At 42.3% G+C, this 25,358-nt stretch overlaps 1 protein-coding gene across 6 annotated transcripts in view; it reads right to left on the bottom strand.

Moving 5' to 3' along the window:
* Positions 1 to 25,358, bottom strand: part of PLCB4 (phospholipase C beta 4) — a 353,722-nt gene that overhangs the window by 64,440 nt on the left and 263,924 nt on the right. For all 6 annotated transcript variants that reach the window (XM_019500820.2, XM_019500821.2, XM_059720203.1 and 3 more), the window contains 11 exons: positions 23,191 to 23,270; positions 22,616 to 22,700; positions 20,187 to 20,277; positions 18,282 to 18,377; positions 12,779 to 12,879; positions 11,025 to 11,060; positions 7,016 to 7,157; positions 6,264 to 6,348; positions 5,901 to 6,025; positions 4,154 to 4,205; positions 2,158 to 2,260 (listed from right to left, as the gene is read on the bottom strand). In XM_019500820.2, coding sequence (XP_019356365.1) covers positions 2,158 to 2,260; positions 4,154 to 4,205; positions 5,901 to 6,025; positions 6,264 to 6,348; positions 7,016 to 7,157; positions 11,025 to 11,060; positions 12,779 to 12,879; positions 18,282 to 18,377; positions 20,187 to 20,277; positions 22,616 to 22,700; positions 23,191 to 23,270 — 996 coding nt within the window. The remainder of the gene's footprint in view (positions 1 to 2,157; positions 2,261 to 4,153; positions 4,206 to 5,900; positions 6,026 to 6,263; positions 6,349 to 7,015; positions 7,158 to 11,024; positions 11,061 to 12,778; positions 12,880 to 18,281; positions 18,378 to 20,186; positions 20,278 to 22,615; positions 22,701 to 23,190; positions 23,271 to 25,358) is intronic.

A 25,358-nucleotide genomic window follows, 5' to 3' on the forward strand; every position in this document is an offset into this window, starting at 1 on the left:
GGTTGTGACCTAACTGTAGAGAATGACTACTGCACACATACACATACACGCATGTGCACATGCACACTAACACACACATACACTTACTAATGTGTAGAAGGTTTTGTAGTGGTTAAGCCACTGGCTTTTAACTCCTGAAGATGTACATGCTTGGGCTACAAGTAGTCTTTCTGGGCCAGATTCTATTCCACCTATTACATTTTTAAGTGGATTGAGGCACATAAGTGAGATTGTGATTCACTCTCTTCAAGTCCCTGAAAATATATGAATACATCACCTTTTGAAACACACTATCATGTCATCCTTAAGTCTGAGTCTCAAAAAAGCAATGAGGAGGAGGAGGAGGACAAACCTACCTTTTGCCTTAACTTTTTAAGGGACTCAAGCCGAGTGTAATAGGCTTGCACTTCAACACCTAAGTCTACTTGTGTGGCTAATAGATGGAATAGAATCTGGTCCTTTCAAGTTTGCCAAATCAAGTAAAAGCAGAGTCGGGACATTTCTGCTTTGCCTTTAAAAATTTCCTTTTTTTAAGGTTGGTAGCTGTTATCTAGAGCAACAGTATAAGATTCAGCTAAACTTCAAAAACCATTTGGGATTTTAGGGACTGTACTGCCTCATGGATGACTCAAAAATTCCCAAACCTCCCAAGATCTCTCTGAAAATCTTTTTCCACTGTAACAGGGAACCCCTGCCTATTACTAGAAAGGGGGAGAGGGGAGGTAGGACTATAGCTGGAGGCAGGAAACCTAAGGACAAAAAGGCAACAGGTGTGAGCTACCCCGGGAAATTGAGCCGGGTCTGGAAAAAGGCAGGCTGCTAATAGTGGAATTAACAGTACCTAGGCCCTGGGAGAAGGAGACAGAGTCACATGACAGGAAGGGGGCTGGGCTTGGGAAATATAAGCCCAGCCTCTGGCCATGGAGGGAGCACTCTGGTCCTGGCTGCTGCAGTATATGAGTTGGCTACAGTCTGGAGTGAAGCCAGTTCAGAAGAGGTACCTGGTGGCCCAGGGGGGTTCATATTTGTGTTAGGACCAGTTAAGTTGAGGTTTTTTGTTTAAGTTTGACCAGAGGACTGAATGTGGCTATAGGGGGACAGGAGAAGGCCATGGATGGGGGACCCTCCCCATTATCAGGGACAGGAACTAGACCAAAACTGAGGAGGGTGAGGCTGGCATAATGAAACTGGAGCCCCAGAAAGGACTGCAGCCAAGTTAGGGCTGATGCCTAGCAGATGGGGTCTCAGAAAGTGGACAAGGGCTGAGGGTTTAGCCAGAGAAAAAGGGGGCAAGGGCTGGAACAGCTAAAGCCCTGACAGGTGCTTGGAGGCCTGAGGGGGTGATCCCTTTGAAGTAGGGGGCACCCTGAGGGAAACACAAATCTGCCCCCCTCGGCATGAGTTGGACCTGGCAGCAAGGACAGACTTGGCAGGCAAAGGAACCAGAAGAGCTACTCCTGGCTCGAGGGACCACCTCTTCAATTCACCAAACAGTAACATCAAAGGCATGGCAGACAAAAGACTGGGGGTGTGGTAAGGCTGGAGAAAGCCAGCAGACAGACCCCAAGGGGCACCAGGTGCCAGGGTGGTAGACCCATGTTACACCACCTAACAATCAAACTAGGCATAAAGAAGGGTACTCCATAAATGAAAAGCATTTACAATCCCATAGGCACCTTTCTCTCCAGTCCTCATGTTCTATAACTCAGTTTTTCACAACTTGTTCTGCATAATCTTGTGCTCCTCCCCTTCTGTAGAGCAGCCATAACTGCTGCAAAATCTAATTCCTACATGTACCAAGAATATTCTACACAAATGTTTCCATTACAAAACACCACTGTGCTCTGTAACATCCAGGGAAGCATGCACTAGTCAGGAATGATCCCTACATATTTTTTTTGGTGATGCCTGCTATAAAGCACAAAGAATAGTATGGAATTTAAAATTCAGTGATAATGGATAATAACACACCATTTCTAATTACGCTCCAGACCGCTCAAATTAACACAGATGTCATAAACAGCAATCAAATAACAATAATTTAAACAATTAATGGAACCGGCAAAAACGTTTACTGTGAACACTGCATTTCTGCTTCTGTTTAAATATGAGTTTCGATGCATGAAGATGACTTCAGTTTCTATAACTCTATTTTACCTGTACTGAACAAGTTGCAGCAATCACACCATCTACAGGTGTTTCAGAGAAAGGATCAAATGTTCGATCAGGTCGTCGCATAAAATCTGGTTTAAGAAGATACCTTATTTTAAGGGAAAAGAAGAAATGTATCATATATGGATCTTTAAGCTGACATTTTATCAGCTATAAATAATACTGATGCTCGAGCACTAACCAATGAAATGCTGCAGGACATTAATAAAAGAGAGAAAAGAAAAACTACAGTTGTCTGGTATAAGTGTTCATGTTAATCTATAATTATCTGACTGTGGATAGTTTAAATCAAGCATGTAACTCTGGACTTCAAGAAATAAATAAAGTTAGTTACAATCTGATATTTTGAGTTATTTAGTAGTATTAGAACACATCATATCACAGCAAATATTTGTTTTTTATTTTAATCTTTTATGCTCTGCTTGTTAAAACAAAAGTAGTTTTTTTCAAAATTGTTTTTTAATTAAGCAATGCACCTCAGAGACTAGATCTGTATTGAATTTCAGCCTGAAGCTAATTTCTTCATCTTATAAACGTTTGAGGGGAAAAGAGTTGATAATGTTAATACTGACAGATCCTTAATTATAGCGGTGTGAATGGTCCAGCCATAATACCACTTACAATACGTCCCAGGGGACTATGCACTGGCTCAGCATATCAATGAACCTAATTTGTGCACTGATGAGTAACAAATAAAGATTCCAACTTTAAAATAAAATGGCAGCTGATCTCCAGAAACACTGAGCTACATACAAAGAGAATTTTCATCCAGAATTGGAAGAAAATGTGCAAATGGAGTTATCCTGCCAATTTATGGCACATTAAGCCTTGTACATACTCTGCTTGCTACATAAAAGCCACGCTTCCATCCTAGATTCCACCGAGTATTTCATATCCAATAGGCAGACAGAACCATTTGAGTCATTTACTTTCATCACTAGAAATGTTAATATTTTATTTTTAATCCTAAACATAAGAAAGGAAGCATCAACTGAAGGAGTTGCTTTGATCTCAGCCCTGCTCCATTTTGAAGGGGAAAAAAACAAACATATTAAATTTGACAGAGTTGCACGGTCATCTTCTAAGAAAACAGCAAACATCTCCATGTGTGTATTTAGTTTTTCCTAAGAACTTAGTCCCACCGTACATGCTGCTTTCTTCTATCTTTAACTATTCATCGTCTATATTGTGGTATTCATTCAAGGCCCCCAAGAGGACTGCTAGAGACCATATGTTCTCAGAGGAAGAGAAAGTACATGCCTCAAAAAGCTCACAATAGAAACAAACAGGATAGACAAGAATGGCAGAAGGAAAATATCAGCCCTATTTAAGAAAAATCCCCATTTAAAAAATAATTACCGACAGAAACAAACCCCTCATGTATAGGAGAGCAATGCACACATGTTTAGAATGAGTGGAGATGGCGACTTGATTCCTCAGTGTTTTCTGGGCAATCTGCTCTTTCATGACAAATTAGTGGTTGCTGTTACTTGTTTGTGCACAACTCCGTCTCAGTTTCCATTGCGGCCCATAAGCTCAGTGTACACCTCTTGCTTTACCTGCTTTACTTTCTGAAGTCCACAATACAAAAAAATCTACCCTATCTGTTATGGCCAACTAAACTCAGCTTTTTTGTGAACTGTACAGTGAATCTATAACCTGAATCACATACTGAAACAAAGGATTCATAATTAAAAAATGAAGATTAATTAATTCTCCATGTGCTTTGCATGATCTTTACAATTTGTCACACTAGGTCTCTTCTCTTTCATTTAATAAAAATGAGCCTAGTTGCAAAGTATATTCATCACACGAGTAGTTCACAGATGTAAATCAACCCCTGGAATTCTGCTCATTTCTATTCTTCACCCAGCATCCCATTTTTCTTTTGTAACACATAATTAATAGTGACAAAGTTTTAATAAAACCAGAGTATGGTGTTCTGATACATAGTGACAACAGTTTAAATCACATTACTCACCCGCATGATCCATTATATTCAAATTTTCCCTGATTCAATTGCATTGCTAAATCTGCCAAGAGACAAAAATAATTTAGTATCTTGTCTCTCTGAATAATGCAGATCTTGAACAGATGTCCTAGGAAGAGAAACCATGCTGCACCTTTTTGTCCAGAATAACTAGTTTAACTAAGGGGACATCTCTGAAGTCAGTGATAAAACTTCCAGTTACTTTACAAATGCTAAAGTCTTTATCAAACCAGCTGCAGTCAAAGCCACATTTTTAATAAAAATATGCTTTAGTCAGCAAGGGATGCCACCTCCATCCTGCCACATCAAAGAGATTCAAGGGTCTGTCTGAATGGACTTTAAGGATCAGGGTCACAGAAACTAGAGGAAATATTTTCAGCTCAGAAAAATCACCCACAAGCCTCTGAGTTTATTCTACTTGGGTATTTGGGCCTATCTAAACAGATGCAGTAAACATGTAAAAATAAAACAAAAATAAACATTTACAAATACAAACATTTTCCTTCAACCTTCTAATTTTGCACTTTGCTCCTGTTTTTAATGCAAAGTCTGGTTTCCTCTTTCCCAGTGGATTTAGAAATTCTGCTTCCCAAAGCAGCTTAAGCCTTTGTTTAGGCTCTCCAGAATATTCATAAGAAACAAAACTCAATTGCTTGTTATGAAGAACAATGGGATTTTGAATACATGCATCCTAGCCATTCATTTCTTTACTTGGCAGCCTCAAAGCGTCATTGACCTTTTAAAGTTTACTTAGTGGATTGTCTTCTATTGTCATCAAGAATCCTCTCTCATTTTATAGCAGAATAATGATTTTAGGAAAGAAATAGCAAAGAATGCCACACAGGGGATGGGAACAATATGTAGAAGACAGGGGCAGTGTTAGGGAAAAAGCTGAAGATCACACTGCTGACTCTGTCCCCCTTCAGGAATGATTTATAAGCAACTTTTAGGGACTTTTCAGCACTGCTTTCTCCAGTCTTTCTCAGTGAGAAATGAATGATGGAAGTGATACAGAGCTTTATGGAAGATGAAAAATGGGTATGATCATTAGGATGGTCTTGAACACTAAGGACACTGTCAGACAGAATGAAAAATGACCAAAGCTGTGCTGTAGGTTGGAGGAAAGCATGGAGGAATACATCGGATACATGCAGCTGAAGACATTTCTAGATTCAGTTAGGCTAACAATTATTTACATTTTCTCTGGCCCAAAAAATCAAGTCAGCTCTGTGCTCTGCCTAGTGGAGAGCTATTTAAACTCTCCATCTGTATGCCTGTCGCCAACCAAAGAGGCAGGCTCTCTTATCTCATTCCCCAATATCTACTGATTAAGACATGGAGCTGATAAGCAATTATTGCTATTTCCTGTATTTTTGTGTGTTCCTCCTATGTAACATTTTCTTGGGAAGCCAGGTGCCTGACTGTAGACAAATTGACTTTTGTAAAGAGGACTTTTGTAGGGGGCTGAACTAATGTCTCTCTGATTAACTTTACATATATTTCAGCATTTAAAATACTATCTTGATTATGTTTGCAAAGAAAGGGGACTGAATATGCTTCCGTGCTTTTTTTTTTTAATTGTTCCTTTTTTATGCCTCCATGATCCTCCACACATTAGATTATTCAGCCATATGTCTCCTTCCTCAAAAAATGCTATGAGCAAATCTATGGCATCTGTTTGAGAGTTACTGCCTAAGTCTTTCTTCAGAATTTAGGTTCACTGGACAGCACCGCCTACCTGGGGTCTGATAGTTCAGCGAGACCATCTGGCAGCCAGCGTTCCAGAAAATTTGAGGCATGTAATTACTGGAATCCACTCGGCCTCCCTTGGGGTATATCCGACTCATTTGTCGTTTATTATAACTGTGTAACTCGTTAAAGGAAAACGAAATGAAAACAACATAGAGACTTATCATTATTTCTTTATTTTTATATCTTTTATGCTGTATCTTACGATGCATTTCCTATGCTACTGTGTAGCTAGACTATACTGTAAAATCAGAACCAGATCTGTCTAGTTTATTGGTAGCATTAGCAGAGGTCCACTGGCTAATCAAAAACAGTATTGTTCTTTAGCATACCACTGTCAGCATAAGGATACTTCACAAATTCAATTGCATGAGTCTTCAAATACCCAAGTCCAACTGATTCATTAAAAGAGGACATGTTGTGATGAATATTGCGTTCTAGAAAGAAAAGCAGTAAAATCCATTTTAAGATATAGTGTTAATTTTGCAAAATACAAAACCATTAATTAAAACAATAGCATTATACACAATATAATGCTGATATTTCTCAGTTTCCATCTCTGTACTACATATTATAGAACAAAATTATACTTGAGATAATCTTAACTAGTTCAAAGTTGTCACTTCTTCATTGTGGCAAGCCAATATAATTTGAAAAAGTTGCAATTAATTTAAGAGCAAGACATATATCACTAGATAAGAGAAAGCAATATGCTAAACTATTTAGAGTGAAATATATATCACAATAAGCAGACAGTTGACTTTTGTGCCAATTACATCTATTCTACTTTTATAACTGAGAAAAAAAAAGACAATCTAATGGAAAGGGGTTACACTACACAGTGATTTTTTGTAATGAAGTTCCATATGTTAACTTAAAATGCTCCTTGTAATCCAGTGCCTCCATGTGGATGACAAATAGAATAACACTAATCTTCAATATAAAATTAATCTGCTATGTAAATACCATGCAAATAACACTTACTAAACCAGTGGTGCTTGAAACACATTCTAAAAGTAGGGAATTTGTAATTTATGTTAAAACAAGTTAAGGAAACAAAAGCAGACAAATATTTTTTTTATTTCATTTAACCTTGTATGTTACCTTCTGCTACATCGAAACCTTGAAACTTTACAGGCTGTGCGTAGTTGACCATTATCGATAAGTAAGGATGTATATTGGTTGTGGCACCTACATATTTGTAAGATGCCATCCATGCTTGTTCATCTTCAACAGTTACCACACCCTGAAATCATATTAAAAAGAATACCCATTAATTGCTTTTCTTTTTTTCTTTTGCAGCAGCAGGTGAAATTTTCAACAAGTTATACAGAAATATACTTGCGTCTCCAGAAATTAAAATAAAACCTAACAACAGATTGGGAAGTTTGGCGTGGAACATTAGGATCAGTGATTATGCTGTTATATGAGTGGGACACTCATTCACGTTAATGGTCACTGTATGAGGCCTGATGGCAGAAGAGACTCCTAGCAGATCAGATGACAGTAAAACATTTGAAGGCAGAATTAATGTCAAGGGGGGCAAAATAATGCTGTGGGATAATGCCATGATTTCATCAAATAAAACCCTAACTTTTTCAATTGAACATAAATTATGGCAGGGATGAATTGTGGGGGTAGTCCAAGCCTTATTTCAAATGCAACTTTGTCCTCAAGACTGAATTTGGTGCAATCAATATTCTTTACCAATAAGACCAAGACTCAGGGGGTCAGAATCTCAGCAGAGAGGCTTACAGAGTTACAGAGAGGTGTGCCAAGCCTGAACAGTGAAAGAAATGCCTTTTGCTCATGCAGACAGAGAGGCAATACCTTAATAGAAAGAGCCATAAAACGATTCTTATTGGTATCTAATCTGATACAGATTTGAAATCAGAATGATCTCTAATGGGATTCTGTTGTCCAAAAACATAACATCAATTGGTTTGGCACAAAAGTCTTGGAAGCTGACATAGTGTGTCCTCTTTCCTGACTTATTCTCCAGCTACTGGCCTCTGTCCCTTTTTTTCCCTGACTAAAAAGCCTCTTCATAAAGGAAGAGCTTGACAGCAGATAATTAGGTTCTAAATGAGTCCCAGAGTGGGACACTCTTTTACTCTGTAGCCCTGATTAGGTCTATCAGTATTCTCATGAGGAGTAGAACAGACTGGCAGAAAATTTAACCCTCTGTATACTGGCTTTGATAAAAGCCTCTGCATCCTATCACCAGAGCTGTAACAAGCATGGGTAAACCCTGTGGGAGAGCGGAAGAGGGTGGAGGAGGAAAGGGAAGTGGAGAAGGTGGAAGTCGAGGTGGGGGTGGAGCTGCTGAGCACTGGAGGCATGGGAGTCTTACTTACACTGGGGGCTAAAAAACAGTCTCTGGCTGCTACTGCTTCTGCAGCTGCAGTGTGGGCTGCCTACCCAGGCTGTTGCTCCTATAGCAGCAGCATGGGGTCCAGATACCCAGATGCTGCTGTAACAGCAATGCTATCGAGCTCCTTCTGCTGCCAGGTTGTAGACTCCATGGGGGTGTGGGGCACAATACTTGTGCCCATATTAAATTGGAGACTGGGGCTGGTGTCCCATTCACCCACCCCTAGTTAGACTACTGCTTGTCACAGTGAATTTTCCAATGGATGCAATATAAACCTGCAAATATACCAATATAGTAACCCTTCCATTGATTTTTAGAATGCATTAAATGCTTGTCACAAAATAATTGTTTCTTTCCTAACAGGAAACTGGCCAATTACAAGTAGTGGAGAAAGTTTTTTCAAGCAAAAAAAATCTTGCTTTTGCAACACCGAAGCAGAACAAACAGCACCTCCGCCTGCTGCGTCTCATTTATTCAGAGACTGCAGGAGGGAAGAAAAATAAAATCTATTTGCTCATATTATATGCCCACGTGTGTGACCTGCCTTGTAATACTGATATGAACTTTAAAGTAGAATGAAACTATCTGACTATACCACAATATAGGAAGGCAGTGTCCCCAAAATGGAGAGCAGGGGAGCTTTACTCTCCTTAGATTCATCTAAGCTGTAAACATTTGGGTCTAACAAGAAAGGGCATTTCTTGCCAGTTTTAAAGAGCCCTGGGGAAGCTGAATAACTGCAGTGAGACTGGTTATGCTGTCTGGTTGGCATTTTACATTTAAATTACATTTTCAATGATTCACATAACCAGATTAATATTTTATTTTAATGTTACATAACAGCACTTGTTCCTGCAAGCTGTCTCTGTGAGACTTAACAAGAGTATCTGACACAAAAAGCAGCCTTCCATGGTAGCAGGAAAATGGTCATCTTCCCTGGATCTCTCCATTTTAACAACCTTTGCAGTGGTGGGACCCTAACAGACCACATTCCCTGCTTTACCTGTGGCAGGTTAGGGTGCTCTTAGTGTTTTTTCTGGGGCAATATGTCTCACAGCTGTGTAACAGGGTTAATTGTGTAGTTTTAGGAATAGATCAGACAAGCATGTGTATGGAATGGTTTACTTTGGGATGATCCAGCCTCAAGCAAGGGGTTGGACAATATAATGTCTGGAGGTCCCTTCCTGTCCTACTTCTCTATGACAGTTTGCAGGAATGTGCTCCTGTTAAATAAAGCACTAACATTCTGTAACTATACCGGACACCCATCTTTTGTTATCACATTAATTTTGTTGTTTTTTTTTAACAGAACTACGGATTAAAACAGCACTGTCCAACTGGTTGTCTGTTGGCTTCATGTAGCCTGCAAGCTCCCACCTGGCTGCCACTCAGCCCACTGTTCTTGTGTTCTTGCAAGCAGGGTCTTCAGCGCCCCCCACTCCTCTGGGGGAGGAGGCTGGAGGTGGCCAGGCTGGCTGTGCTGGACACGAGGTAGGGGAGGGTGCTGGCCTGTGTGCATTACCTGCTCTGCAAAGGAGGGAGACAGGCTGCCTATGTTGTGTGCTGCAGGTGGGCTTGGATAGCTCTGGATTAAAACAAATGCTGTCTACATCTTTTCAGGAGTGACTGGTTACTTCTGGTGTTCTAATTTATGGATGATAAATTTGAGATGTCTTCAAGAGGCCTGATTTTCTAAACTCACCATTTAAAAATTAGGCACTAGTCACTTTTTTTTATAATCTTTGTCCTGAAATGTATAAATGATATGTATTGCAGTGGGGCAGAAGCCAACGGGAATGGTCTGCATCCTGCTGCAAGGAAATAAGGCCCCAGAATTATAACTACATGACATACTAACAATGCAACTGTTCTACCAGTGGCCATTTTTCCAAGTCAATCTATCAATCAATAACTTAATGTGTAAACATCCACTTACACCTAATTTGAAACCAATATTCTAACTTTCCATCCAACATGACAGTAGTGGATCTAAGTTTTAAAGACTGGGATTTGGGAATGGGATGACAATTACAGCCTTGAGCAGAAGGAACAGGCAATAACAACAACAACAGTTGTCTGAAGAGGGTGAAAATTAACATTCCAGGGAGCACCCCTCTAAGGAAAAGGGTGCTGTTTGGATACATTAAAACATCATGCTTGGCTCCCTTCAAAAGCAGAACATATTGCAACAAGGTAGGGGTCAGAAATGGATTTAGATGGTGGAAGAGAAGAAACAGAGAGAAAAAAAAAACAGGGAGGGAAATCAGCAAAGGGGATTTTGGAGGAAGATAAATGCAGATATGCCAATGGAAATTAAAAGGAGGAAAAACAAAAATAAATTGGAGAAGGGATGAGGGAAGAGGAAAATGCAACTCGGTGGCATCTTTCAGTCCCTATCAAGGCATCTCCCTGTCCTACACACACAAGACTAAGCATGAGTCATTTGTACTGGGACAAAAAGCTTCCAAGCAAGAACACATTGCTCCATCCATCCCCAGTATTGCCACCACTAATTTTCCCTAAACTCTGTGGAAAAGAAGAAGGGAAAAAGATGGTGCTTCTAGCCACTAGCCACCAGTAGTACAAGGGAGAAGGAATCACTGTGACAGTCAAAAATACATAAACACAGAAAACTAGAGATTAAAACAGGTATATCATTAAGAAGGGGATGTTGACAATGGGTGTGCTTAAAAATAAAAGAAATAAAATAGAAAATAAATAACATCCTGTATGAATTACCTTTTTATTGTTTTCTTGCTCCAAATCTTCAACAACCTAAGAAAAAATAAATATATTACCCAAAGAAACTGCAGCAAGACATGCTTACAGTCATAAAAGAAAACAAAATCTCAACATCTTTTAAAAAATCTTGAAATTATATCCCTTTTCATTTTACCACCTGATTCACCTCCCTTTGACTCCCAATGGTTTTCACTATCTTTCCAATTCACATACAAAAGATGTGGAAAGGTGCATGTAACTATACTGATAGGAAGAAGAAAGCCACTGGGTAATCATTTGTCAGAGCTGAGGGCTGGAGGGTTACATATAGAAAGAGAGGGAGTAAGAGACCATGCAAACAATCACTTGTCCTAATATACTCAAGTTGTCCAGACTGTGAAGACAAAAGCATTGAGACTACCTTGCAAGTGCCTGCCTTTGGAAAAATCCTTCTGCCTGTCTCATGAGATTGTACAATTTACTTGCTACTGGAGTACCATTCCTTGAGTGTCCTTTTGTGCCATCTCCAGTTATAACCTGTCACCACTAAGAAAGTACTTTCGACAGAAAATGGTGACACAGCACTCCATTCATATGCTTAAAGAATCAGGATTAATTATCAAGTCATTGTTCAGTGAAATATCCAAGTACAGAGGATGACTGACTACCTTGAGAACCACCACTAGCACAGCTGAGAGCCTCCTGGTTCAGTAAGTAAAACAGACTTAGCAGCAATGTTAAAACTGCAGTTCAGTGAGAAACTGTTAGGACCTGCAGCCGCATGGACACTGAATCTAAGAGAAAGTGAGCAGGCTCCTCTGATACTGCTCTGGAAAGATACACTGCCAAAGGCAGTCTGAATAACAAGAAGAATTTCCCTATTGGTATTTATCTCCGGAGCAAGCTCCAAAACAAGCCAAGCAGGAGAGAAGAGGCCAGAATGTTTCAGTGATGAGGAAGAGTTGTATGGTTCTTCAATGCTTCCGTTTTCTTTTTCTGCGGCAACTAGGCTCTAATGCCTTGGGCACTAGAGGTAGGCTTAGATCTAAGGTAGGCTTAGATCTGAATCTGAATGTATTATATCCAATTACTGTCAAGTGCTATAATAAGTAATCTTCTGTTACTGAGCACTGAATGAAAAACTATACTAAAGTCAAGGATTAGCAGAAAAAAGACAACTCTTGCCCAGTCTGCCCACTGGCTTCATTGGTGTCACCTCAATACTATCATCTCAAACTAGAGTATTTTATTTCTATCTTATCTATCTTACTGTTTCATGCAAGTTCGGAAGTGATTGGTGGGTTCCTACTGTTCAGTATAAGCCAATAAACAATAACTGAGGAAACATCTATGACAAGGCTGGTACCAAGCCATAAGTAGTAATCAAGAGTGCTATTCAAAATGTATCATGGCTATACAACTGTGACAAGAATTCAGTGTCAAAGTCAGGACCTGCTACAAATGCATGAAATTATTTTTAACTATTTCCAGCCAGATCCTGAAGTTTGTGCATGGTACTTTCCCAGGTATGGACCCCATTTGGTCCAATGAAAATGTTATTTGAATAAATACAGTAGGCATTAACCTGTAAAAATTGATATTGTCATAAATTTAAATGTCAGCAGCTGGGTTAGAAAATGCTTATGTGATTTATATCAAACTTCCATCTAAAACTTAACTGGATTATGATACTACCCCCTCAATGAAAGCTCTTTTCCAACGAACTCTGTGGAAAACCTTCCTGCAAAAATGCATATAGGAGACAATCCTACCTTTTTGACACTGTTGGCAACAACTTCTTTTTGACTCAAATCATCTGCAGAAAGTTCACTTCCAAATTTGAACTCTGGATGAGCTTCTTCTTCTTGATCAGCTACACAGGAATGTGAGGAAGAAAGGAATAAATAAGAAAAAAACAATAGTACATAGCTTTTGTGGAAACAATTAGAAAATCATCAGACCTATTGAATAAGCTCACTTCTGATAGCAAAAGTAAAAACAGGAAAACAGAAAGATTTCCAGCAAGTACTGGCAACTTTCACTGAACACCTCAAAATCCTGTACTGCATGCATAGATATAAAAAGATTTGCTCCATATATTTCTTAAAGATATTAATTTGACATAGGAAAAATACAAAAAAATTATGTAAAAAACAAGGAAATAAAAAATGACTCTTAAAATACAAATTCAAAATCTTCTGGTACCACCACATGACTTCTCATATGTATGTACAGTCTCTTTCCTTCTGTACAATTCCCTGTAAAACAAGAACCACTTTTATTTATTTTTAGAAGCCTCTTATATATAGAACTAGTGTTTTCAAAGCAAGCAGTATGGTCATGTGCTCTGACACAGAATTTTTTTTTTTTTTTTTTACAAATTATTTATTTAGATATAAATAATAATTAAGATGCTGCATAACTAAATCTCTAGGCACTTTAACACATAATTAATAATGCAACAAAATCCCAGCAGCATTAAAATTAATAATTTTAACAGGAATTCTGCCAGCCAGCTACAGACAGGCAGGTTCTGGGCCACACAGTATTTTATAGATCATAATCCAACACTTTAATCTTAATTTAGAGACCATGGGGAAGCCAGCACAGAACCTTGAGTACTGGTATCATATGCTCCCAGCCCTACTCAGTAAGTGAGGTACAGGCAGTCCTTTACTTATGACTCTTCAAGTTACGACAAACGGCACTTACGTTATGACCTTTCTAAATTACAACACTGTTTCAAAGTTCCAATGGGGTTTTGACTTTACGACGCTGGACACAGCTGCCTCCAGCTGCTAAGTCTGTTGTGGTGGGACGTGGAGGGGAGCAGATCAATGCTCCCACAATGAGGGAGGGATTGGGGCTGGGGCTGGGACAGGGGCTGCCCAGCCGGCGGGGGGGGGGGGGGGGGTGCACCTCTTGCTGCTGCATGCCGTTGGTCTAGGAGGGCGTGGGGGGGCATGTGCCCCTGGATCTGTGTGGGACGGGCAAGGCCAAAGCTACCCCGGGCTGCGCTTGGGGCCGGCGGCAGAAGGTGCTGGGAGTGGGGGTTATGCCCTTTTGCCACTCAACCAGCCAGGGTGGGGTGAAGCCACTGTTTTGCCTATGGACAAGCAGTTTGCGGCAGACAGAGCTGCCCCAGCCTCCTGGTCTCAGCCTGGCTGGGCAAGCGGCAGCAGGGCATGGGGGAGGGGGTGTGTGCACTTGGATCTGTGTGGGGTGGGCAGGACCAGAGCTGCACTGGGCTGCGCTCCAGGTGGGTGGTGGGGGTTATGGGGAATTTTAGGGTGGCTTACAGTCCCACCATAGCCCCAGCCCCACCCCAATCCAGGGAAACACTCCCCACCCCATTCCCTGCTGTTGTCACTTGCCCTGGCGGGGCAGGGTGAAGCTATGGCTCCTCTGGGAGGCACGGGGAGGCCGGGCCAGCCCCCTCCCCTGCCTGACCCACGCAGATCCGGGGGCAAACACCCCCCTCCTCATCCTGGACCAGCAGCATGCAGCGGTGAGAGCCACCAGATGAGCTGCTAGATAAGCAGCTCCCAGACCATCAGCCCACAGCAGCGGGAGCCGTCCACCCCCTTCCCACATCCCCAACTCCTGGCTGGGCAGCTCTTGTCCCAGCCCCTGTCCTAGCCCCAACCCCAATCCATCTCTCGCTGCAGGGCCTTTAATCTGCTCCCCGGCCACAGCAGACTAACCAGCTGGAGGCAGCTGTGTCAAGCATGGTAAAGGAACCAATCCCCCATTTATAACATTATTCCTATGGGAAAATTGGTTCCGACTTACAATGTTTTGACTTGAGACATGGTTTTCAGGAACCAATTGTGTCATAAGTCTGAGGACTGCCTGTACAGCATTCTGTACCAGCTTCAGTCTCTGAATGGTATTAAGGCAGGGGTGGGCAAAGTATGGCTCACGAGCTGGATCCAGTCCATGGGGAGACTTTGTCCAGCCCACAGCAGGTCCTTCAGTTCTGCCTGTCCCAGACACCATTCAATCTGTGGCACATCCTGCCACCCTCTGGGCACGTTGCAGGGCTGGGGTGGCACTACAGCTGGACTGCCTTTCTAGGTAGCCCAGGTGATGGCAGCTGCTTCCAGCTGCCGCTGCCACTGGCCCCAGCTCTGTGGTACTGGTGGGGACCTGTGCACAGACCACCGACCTCAGCCTGCCCCGCGCCCACTCTGGAATCAGCCTGGTGGAGCGGACCAGCTCCCAAACAGCCAAAACCTACGTGCACAGCCCCGACTCCGGCCTGCCCTGCATCTGCTTCAGACTCACCCACCCAGGTTGAGCAGTGGCAGCAGCGGCTGGTCAGAAGCTGCTGCTCAGCGTGGGGGAAAAGCAGCTCCTCCTCTTTGCCAGTACCAGGCCCTTCTTGCTGAAACCACCCAGAGCTTATGCCCAGGCTGCCCTATGGCTCTTCTGCACTGCCACCACTACCTTGCTGGGCAGCTCAGAGGCAACGGTGATGGCAGCGGAGAGGAGCTACAGGGCAGTCCAGGCATGGGTTCCAGGGGGCTGAAGCAAGAAGGGCCTGGCAGTGGTGAGGGGAAGTGGCCACTTCTCTTCCAAGCTGAGCAGCAGCTTCTGCCTGGCTGCTCAGTGTGGGCAGGTAGTCTGGAGCAGGCGTGGGGCAGACCAGGTTCAGGGCTGTGAGTGCAGGTTCCAGCTGGTCTACTCCAGCTGGGATGCAGGGAAGGCTGGGGCTGGAGCTGTGAAATGTTGGTGGTGACAGGGAGGAGCCACAGGATGTGCGAGCTCCAGGCTGTTGCAGGGGGTAAAGGGGGTGGTGCTGACCGGCCCATGGCAGCTCTCCAGAACTGCCTATGTGGCTTGTGGGACCAAATAATTGCCCACCCCTGTATCAAGGTGTCACCATGTAGATCCCCACTGTTAAATCTAACTTTGTGGCAACAAAGCAAAGATAATGGGAGTAATGCTCTGCATATGAATGAAAAGGTTATAATTTTGTAGGCAGACTAGGACACTAGAAAGTTGACTGGACAACAGCAAGACTGAGGGCCAGGCTCTACTCCACATTTCTTAGGTGTCTAAGTGGACTTGAGGCACCAAAGTTCTATTCTATCTTGTTCAAGTCCTGAAAATCCATTAATGAATCTATGTTTGAAACACACCATCATCTTTCCCTCAAAACTGAGGGTCACAAAACAGTAATGATGAGGAGAAGTACCTACCAAACTTTTGCATTAACCATTTTTCAAGGTCTTAAGCAGGGTGGAATAGGATTGTACTTAGAGGCCTAATGCCATGTATGTATCTGAGGCCCCTTCTACATGTTACATTTATGCCACTATTAACATAATGGCAAAGCTATGGCACACAGATCCAATGTAAGGTGCCATAAAAGAGCAAACCATGCGTAAAAATTTTCTACATATATACTACTGGAATGTAAGCGGGTCCCTCCCATGTGTTTGCAATACCACTCTGGAGAGATACAGCCAATATAAACCAGTTTTATGCCTGGTTTGTATAGTGCCTGAAATTGAATGGGTAGCAATTAACTGACTGTCAACTCCACGGCCCAGACCTGCAAGCACCTGGCTTTTAACTTGGCAGCACAGGAGGAACCTGGGATCATGATGCTAGGCTTCCCCTCCACTGGCAAATAGAAAGGGTGGGATTGGGACCTGATCCATGATCCCAAAATTGTGCCACCTGTCATGTGCATGTGGCTACATGTAGAGTAGAAGAATCTAGCTCAAACAGCCACTGGAATTTTAAAGTAACTAACAAGTTACAAACACTAATAATTAGTACCAGACATACTCCCTAATAGTACTTCTAATAGTACTTCAGCTGCTTTGCTGATCACTGCCTCAGTGAGTTGTGGTTCAGTCAATTTACTCTGTTTTATGTCTTACTCTGCAACAGAATACTGGCTGAGGCACCCCACACCTTCATTCAAGGATACAATAGGGACAAAGTTGGGAGTCACCAGCTCCCCATGCCTAACTCTCTTAACAAGCCTTTATACACATTGAATTGGGGGGAGTAACAGATTGCCTCCCTGCATCTCCCTACTATTTGACAGCTCTTCCAGGAGAAGATAAATTGCTCAAAATTATGTGCTAGACCTCTCCAAGAAAAAGGAAGAAATCCATTTAAGAGGAGCTGAATCTACTCCCACCGCCATCCACTGGTGAGTTGAGAATGCCTAACAAACAATTGTTTCAAAGGCATTTGAAATATCTAACCATTCCACCGTGGACTTCACCAGTGCTCTGGAGAAATCACTGACCAATATGACCAAAGTAGTATCTGGGCCCAAGTGAGTTTTCTATCCAGCTTTACAAATTTCAAAGGCATTTAGTACTGACAGAATGACCTTGCCACAATCTTTTCCCCAATCTTACCCAAGAAGGAGAGATGCAATTCTGATCAATTAGCTCAAATGAACAAAGGAATATTTTAGCAAAACAACATTAATGCTTCTTTCCAAGCAACAGGCAGTTTGACCTCTAATACAAGTGCAATCAATTCCCACAAGCAGGAAACTCCACTTTTACCCACTGACTCTACCGGTCAGGAAAGGCATAGATCCAAAATCATTTCCTTATTGCACTGGCAATGTGTCACATATGTGAAGACAGCGATCAACACGAAGATGACCAAATTCAAATAAATACTTTTAAAAGACTGGCTTTTAGTACACTGGAGAAAAAGCTTATTTTGTAGTATTTATAATTAAATTGAAAAATAAGGGTAGTTTCAGGAGGCAAAAGCAAATGTTTTTGCATAATAAATAATTTATCAGAGGAAGAAAAACAAATTAACTCCCATAATGGCAGATAAAAGTCCACTCTTTCTACTTTCCCCCTTTTTCTAATTACACTCTCTTATCTTTTTCTCTTTCTGTATGCTTTTGCAATTTGATTATTCATTCATTAGTCTGCTTTTGCAATTTGATTATTGTGCTACATCACTCTCATATCTTAAAGAAATAGCCCTTGATAAAGTGCAAAGCAACAAATTAATAAAATATATGGGAATACTGAAAAAACATGTGATGGATATGCTTGGTTTGCTGCTAAACATGCCAAAATAGGGACACAATGGAAGGATAAACAGTGAAAGTGCTAATGCAGCACTTTTCTAATGGTATAGTACTCTAGATTTGCTTGTCACATTTTCCTTTATTTCACATGTGCTTTGAGTTTAAAGAATTACCATTTACAAATCAGGACAAATATATTTCATCATGCAAAAATATCTCCTGAGAAGCATCACTTGTAAGATCCTTACCACTTTCTATTTCTTCTTCATTGTCATCCTCTAGGATACTCACAGGAGCAGCAGTTTCCCCAGCCTCCATCATCTTTTTTAAGGCCTCTAACTGTTCTGTTGAAAAAATGGAGAGAAACATTAAAACATTTAAATCATAACACATGAAAAAATCCTGAACGATTAGGGGTTATTTCTCATAGTACTGAATTTAACAAGAGTTCTCGGTGCTCAATATTGAACTGGATGAGGTCAGCAGCAAAGATTTATACAAGAACAAAAGAGGCTCAGTACTTTTAGGGATAGCTTGGAAAAGCTGTATGACTGTTGGGTTCTTGTTTACAGTGGGAGCATTTACACATGCATATTAATGCAATGCAATAAATTCTGGCGCAATTTGTACCAGAGTTTATTGCTCTTGGGCAACAATGCTTACATGTGCACTTGGGACCAGTGTATCTCGAGCTGGGGGCATGCGGCCCCAGCTAGCAGAGGGTCCAGGTGGTCAGTCTGCCAACCCGGGGCTGCTTCGACCTGGCTCAATGTGCTGCAGAGGGGCTGGCTGGGGCACAAGGGTGCTTTAGTGTGGGGATAGCTGGCAGGCAGTCCCCTACACTTAAACACCCTTGTGCCCCAGCCAGCCTCATCAGTGTCTACATGTGTGCTGTGGCAGAGTAAATAATTCTGCCACAGGATAGTACTTTTATCAGGCAGTACTAATCTACAGTGGAGTTAATTAGTTTACTCTGGCCTAACAGCTCCGCAGGTGCAGACCAATAACTTTGGAGTAAGTGTCTCATGTAGATGCTCTCAGTATTAATAGATATCTAACTACTTTCATGGGCTGATAAACATTCCACACCTGAGCTGATGTTGTACCTGAATATAATGTAGACCTGGGGTTTTGAATTCATTTTGTCTTGCCTATACTGCTGAAGCCAACAGGATTTTAGCCATTGTTTTCAAAGGAGGAGGGAATAGGGCTTACCATTCTTGGCCATAGTAGAAACCATAACTACCAAAATCATTATTTATGAACAGGAGGTAAATGCCAAGAATGGCTACAAAGTAAGAAAAAAAGTCATTTGAAACTTAATTTTGTTTTTTTTTTTTAATTTTGGCAAAACATACTAATGAAATACATACTTCTGTAGGGAGAATTTACTTTACAACAGCTTCCATGGTACATTTTAGCCAGCGATTAGATAACCACCTAATATTACATTTATACAGTTCTATATATTTATAGGCAGTACTTTTAAAAGGGGAGCAAAGCTCTGCCACTGATATGAAACCCAAGTGTAAAAAGAATCTTCTTTACAGTCACCATGCTGTTGTATACCCTTCATTTGGACATTATTCATACTGTAAATTCTTCTTTTGGGGAAGTGGGGCAATGTGAGGCTGCTGACAGACATTCAATTAAAGGTGCAATGGGATCTGATCTGTGATCCCAACAGTCCACCTCTTGCCATTCCACACATGCATGGCAGGAGGCGCAACTGTGGGATTGCAAATCAGATCCCAATCATGCCCCATTGCTGGTGAATGGGAAGCCTGGGGTCATGATCAACTGATCAGCTGACTGGCACTCCCAGCCTCAGGATTGCACTGGATTTTGAAGGACTCTGGTGTGCTCCTGCAGTTGAGAATAGCAATCAACTGATCAACACTAGTCACATATTCAATTTAAGGCACAACGGGAATCAGTCACAAAGGTATTACATATATGTTACGTAACATCTTTGTGGCTCACTGCCTGTTTTATCACACCATTAACTGCATGAACCTGTGGCCAAGTTACTACTGAAGACGTGATTAACTGGTTAATCACATTTTAAATGTAATGTCTGCCAAGGGCCTGACATTCAGTTATCTAAAGGAGATACTTTTGTTTAAATGACAGATTAAATTGATTTTACTTACTTTTTTCCACTTCGGGTTTCAGCCTTTTGTTTTTTATAAGTATCTTTCTTTTCAGGTCATTAGGGGAAGGTAAGTGTCTACCTGGTTCAAGCTGCAAAAGAAGAAAAGTTTATTAAGAATAATTTGTGGTGACCTAACCACTTTATCCATACATATGGGGTTGGCTTTTAATTTTTGGCATGGCCTTAAGCAACAGGCTGTGAGCAAGCAGCACCTGGACTGAATAGCTACAACTAGTCAGCATACCCCATACCAGCAAAACTGTTGGAACTTTTTTCCATTCTCTCCACACCTGCAAGAAGAAGGGAGCAAGTACTATACACTGATTGCCAAAGTCTGGGTGTCTGGGAGATGCACATATTATGGGAGTTCCTCCCCTTTCTCCCAGGGTTTGTCACAATCTACCCCTTTATTATTTCTCCTTCTAAATAATTCACCTCTTATGCTCCACTGAGGCAGTAATATACAATACTGAAATTATTAAATGATTTCTTTTAGATTGGGAAAGGAGAGGAATAACATCTGACCATTCCTCATTCCCTCTCTGAGATGGAAAAGAGCAAAGAACAGCATTATCTGATACAACCACACTGCAGGAGTACATATTTGGGTGTTACAACAGGCACTGCCTCAGGGTTGGGAGGAGGAAGAGCAAAGAAACTATCACCTAGAACTGAAGTTGGAAGGGTCTAGGTCTTACAATGAGGGTCTAGGTCTTACATTGAGGGAAGAGTGAGTTGGCACTGGAAGATACAGGCCAATGTAGGAAGGATTCTTAGAGCAGGGCACAGAACTCTTGGCATGCCCACATGCCAAATATTTGGTCTCTTTGGGCAAAAATTTAGTCTCATGCAATGTGGCTGCTCTGACGTACCGTAATCACAGCATGTCAGAGCAGACTCGATTAATCATTATGGTAATCACCGCACTCCAGCAGACTCCACTATATTGTGTGTCAGTGTCCTTGCACCAAAAAATGGTGGCGGGGACACTTGAACTAAAGCTCATTTGACGAACTTTAGTTAAAGAACCCTGCTGCCATTTTTCAGCGCAGGGATGCTGACACATGAGACACTCTGGGTGCTTTAATTACAGTGGCCTAGAGCACATGTATAAATGCCCAATTAGAAGAATTTGTATCAACTCAACTCTATTGTTGCTGAAGACCACAATCAAGATGCTCTGAGAGAAGCAACTATCAACCCACCATGGCCTAAAACCCAAATAGAAGGAGAAGAAACTAAAGAAAAAAAATAGCAATTGGTACAATTACCTTCCACATTAACACTCATTTTAAATTTTAATCCAGTTAACTCAGTCATCCGTTATTCCTAGCAATGAATGTATTTTAATGCCACTAGATGTCAGTATAAGCAGGCTTCATTTAGTTCCCTTGGCTCTAAAATGTCAGTGTTCAATTAAAAGCAACAAGCTTAGGACAGATGTCCCCTGGGGTATCTGCCTGAATTTAAGAGTGAATCTGCTTCAGCCAGCTTGAGACCCCTTCCCAAATTTGCCTTCCAGGAAAAACATCAGAGACATGGAAATGCTCATTATGAAAAACGAGTTCCAATGTTGCACCAGATTATTTTTTTTGGCAATTTTTTAAAATAAGAGTATATAGAGGCAGGGCCAAGTGATGGTTAGAGCCACCCATGCGTGAGAAATGTGCTTAGGGATATACCTGTCATATGCAAGAGAAAAGAAAAAAGCCAAACTATGCAAGATACTATCACGAAGGTGGGGTGGCCAGAATGTATAAGGGATGGCGCTAAGAAGGTGAGAAGAAAGGTCCTTCTCTCTTCCTGCCTTTTCCAGAAAAGTGATGCAACAGGTAGCACTGGGTCACCACTGGCACTGATCCATGTAGGAGTACTAGATGATTAACCCCAGAATGAATATTGGTGGGCCATGCCTCTGAAGGAAGGTCTGCTTCACCATTTGCTAGATTTCTGGGGCATGCACTAATCAAAATGCTTGCAAACTCCACCAAATTACACTAGTCCTCCTGTAATGCTTGCAGCAGCAACAACAGCTAAATCAGTTCTTAATTAAGCATAAGATTACAGAGGGAAATTAAATAAGAGGCACCGCCGCTCCCCCATTAAGATCAGGCACATATGACTTTGTACCACTGACTACGATTTCAGAAAAACACGTGAGACAAGCAAATGTAATACATTTAAAACATTTTTCATGGGAGCTAGCATACAATAGGGCAAAGGGACAGGGATCTTCAAGCCCCTTGACAGAGCCCTGTAGAGAGGAAATGAAAGAAGTCACATAAGGCCAGGCTGTGCATCCAAAAACAGGGACACAACATCAGTTGAAAATGTAGACATATGCAGGATTTTCCACTAATGGTGAGTGATCCCAATCTACCCTACCTCTGAATTTGTGTAAGAAAGAGAGTTTTTAAAGATACATACTGGGTGTGTTTCTAAAGGTTGCTTCAACAGGAGATCTCCAAAAAAATCTTCACAGTATTTTGACATCTTGTACTGTTGGTATTTGCTGGAAAAAGTGACATTGGTTAATTATTAAAACAGTTTAAAAATAGTTGTCATTCAGTAAATAAAGTTAACATAGAAGGAACGCAAATTTTTCATATTTTATGCTGCTCACTTTGGCCAGGATGACAAGCATTATTTTAAAATACAGTAAGTGTCTGTAAAAGTTTAACTAATAACTGAAAAGCATGAATTTATTTGGACTACTGAAGTGCATGAACTGACTGAAAGCCATTCTGCTAATGTGACATTCAAATATACTTCACTGCTTTTCTGCAGATTTAAACACTATGTTATTAAAACAGCCTAAAGCTTGACCTGTGCATTAAAGCAAACATTCATAATCTTTTCAAAGTGACATCTAATCTAATTCATCTGCATAGTCCTGCACAATGTTTCCAAGTACATTTGACTTTTAATATTTTGAGCTTTATCATATGTTGGATCTTTCCTTCACCGCATTATTAAAAATGGAAGAGAAGTGCAGTTTATACCTGCAATGATTTTCAAATGAAAGGATGACAGGATATTCCGATGTAACAAATGCAGTCTCTTTAATGGCTTGAATCACATCCTTTAAAATGTAAAGAAAGGTTTAATGTCAAATAAAGCTGCAATCAGGATTAGAAATATCTCATACAAATTGAAGAGGAGAGTATCTATAATAGATTATAGTAAAGACAAACACATGACAAAACATGCAGATTTTTCATCTCTATTAATTCCCTGAATAACAATGGACTATATGCCTGAAAAATTTTCTCTTCACATGAAGAAAGGCAGTGGCTAGAGCTACATCCCACCCATACTTTTCTGAACCAAAGGGACTGATCTGTCAGAGAAGACAATTTTGGCTAGAGAGACAACTCAAGTATCTTCCCTGTCCCTTTCACAGGTAAAGGGGGGCTCCCAGAGCTGGTGTTGTTTCTGTTGGAAAAGAGAGACTTCTGGCCTAAGTATAGACATTTAGGGAGATTAATGGCCTAAATGGTTCAAAATGACCACCCAGTTTAGACTTAGCTTGTCCTGGTGCTAACCTTACACTTACAGACCAGGTCTCAGTGACCAGCAATCAGTCTAAACCGGTAACTGTACAGATGTTCCGTGCACACAGACCAGTCTAAAAATTGTAGAACCTGGTTTAAGATAAACCTGGATCTATATAGCATCAAAACATGTTCAATTTAGGTTAAACCAGTGCATAGAACTTCTGTACACTTTCCCTGAGCAGCCCTGGGGCTGGGAAAACCCAACCACTAGTCCCAGCTCCAGGGCTGCTCTTTTCACACCCCGCCACCCCTGCACTGGGATATTTTTTGCCCCCATGGCCCATTTTCCTTCCCGCACTCCACCCCTGACCAGCCAGCCCTCTCAACCCCCATCCCACAAGCCACTCTGGGTGCAGCCACTTTTGTCAGCATTCACTGTTGCTGAAGCCAAGCAAGTCAATTCGGCGGGGGTGTGGAAGGGGAAGGGGCAGAAGGGATGAGGATGCAGGCTTGCTGGGGAGGACCCAACCCCATCAGCAGGTCATGCCTGCCCTCTCCAGTCCATCTGTGGGTCATGCTTGCCACCTACCCTTCACAGGTGGCATCTGCCCCTGCCCACCCCACCCGCAGGTTACACCAATTCCAACCTCCCCTCTCCCCCTGCAGGTCGCATCTCCCCCCCACCCCACCTGCGGATCACACTGGCCCCTCCGCCCCATCCAGGGGTCATACTAGCCCCAACCACCCCACCTGTGGGTCACGCCTGCCTTCCACCACTCATGGGTCGTGCCTCCTTCACATCCCCCGGTGAACCACCGATCCCCTCCAGCCTGCTGGACCCCTAACCCCCCTGCTAGCACCTCCATCCTGACTTACCTGATATGGGGCAGCCATTTTGATCCGATTCAACCTCTCCCTAATGCCCCCGAATGTCTGTACTTAGCTCTGAAGAGATTGTGCAAGGGGTCTGAATGGGTTCTCTTTATGTTTTCATATGGAGAGACCAAGGCAAACAGTTAAGCAATTTGGATAAAGGACTCATCATTATGTGGATGATTTAAACCATTAGAACAGGGGTGGGCAAAATACAGCCCGTGGGCCAGATTTGACCTGCCAATTGACTGGATCCATCCCACAGCTGCCACCAGGGCACTCTGCATAGGTCTGAGCCTGACCTGATCCCGAAGGGGCAGCCCACACCGTACTCCCATCTGCCGGCCCAGGCCCCAGCCAGCATGCACAGCTTCTGACGCTGTTCCTGGCATTGCTCTGCTCCCCTTGCCTTTAGTGCAAGCCACCTGACCGCAGCCTCTCCCCTGCCTGCCTGCCTGCCTGGAGAAGTGCAGCCGGGGCAGGAGTGGGAAGAGGAGCTGCCACTGGAGGCAAGGGGAGCACAGCAGCACCCAGCCAGCTGCAGCCACATCAGGAAACAGACTCTCCAGATGCTGCATGCACCGGCCAGGGCCCAGGCCAGTGGGGCTGTTCTGCTCCCCTTCAGCAGAGGCTTCTCCTCCTGCTCCTGCCCTTGCTGTGCTGCTCCAAGTGGCGGGGAGCTTCAGTTTGGCTGTTCCTGCCTCAACATGCAGGGCTCTGGCTTCAGTTCCTGGTTGTCTTTGACCTGCTCCACCCACCTGGCATGATGAGTGGTAACCTGCAGCCAGGAAGAGCAGGTG

Source organism: Alligator mississippiensis, chromosome 1 (assembly GCF_030867095.1).
Source record: "Alligator mississippiensis isolate rAllMis1 chromosome 1, rAllMis1, whole genome shotgun sequence".
Taxonomy (NCBI): Eukaryota; Metazoa; Chordata; order Crocodylia; family Alligatoridae; genus Alligator; species Alligator mississippiensis.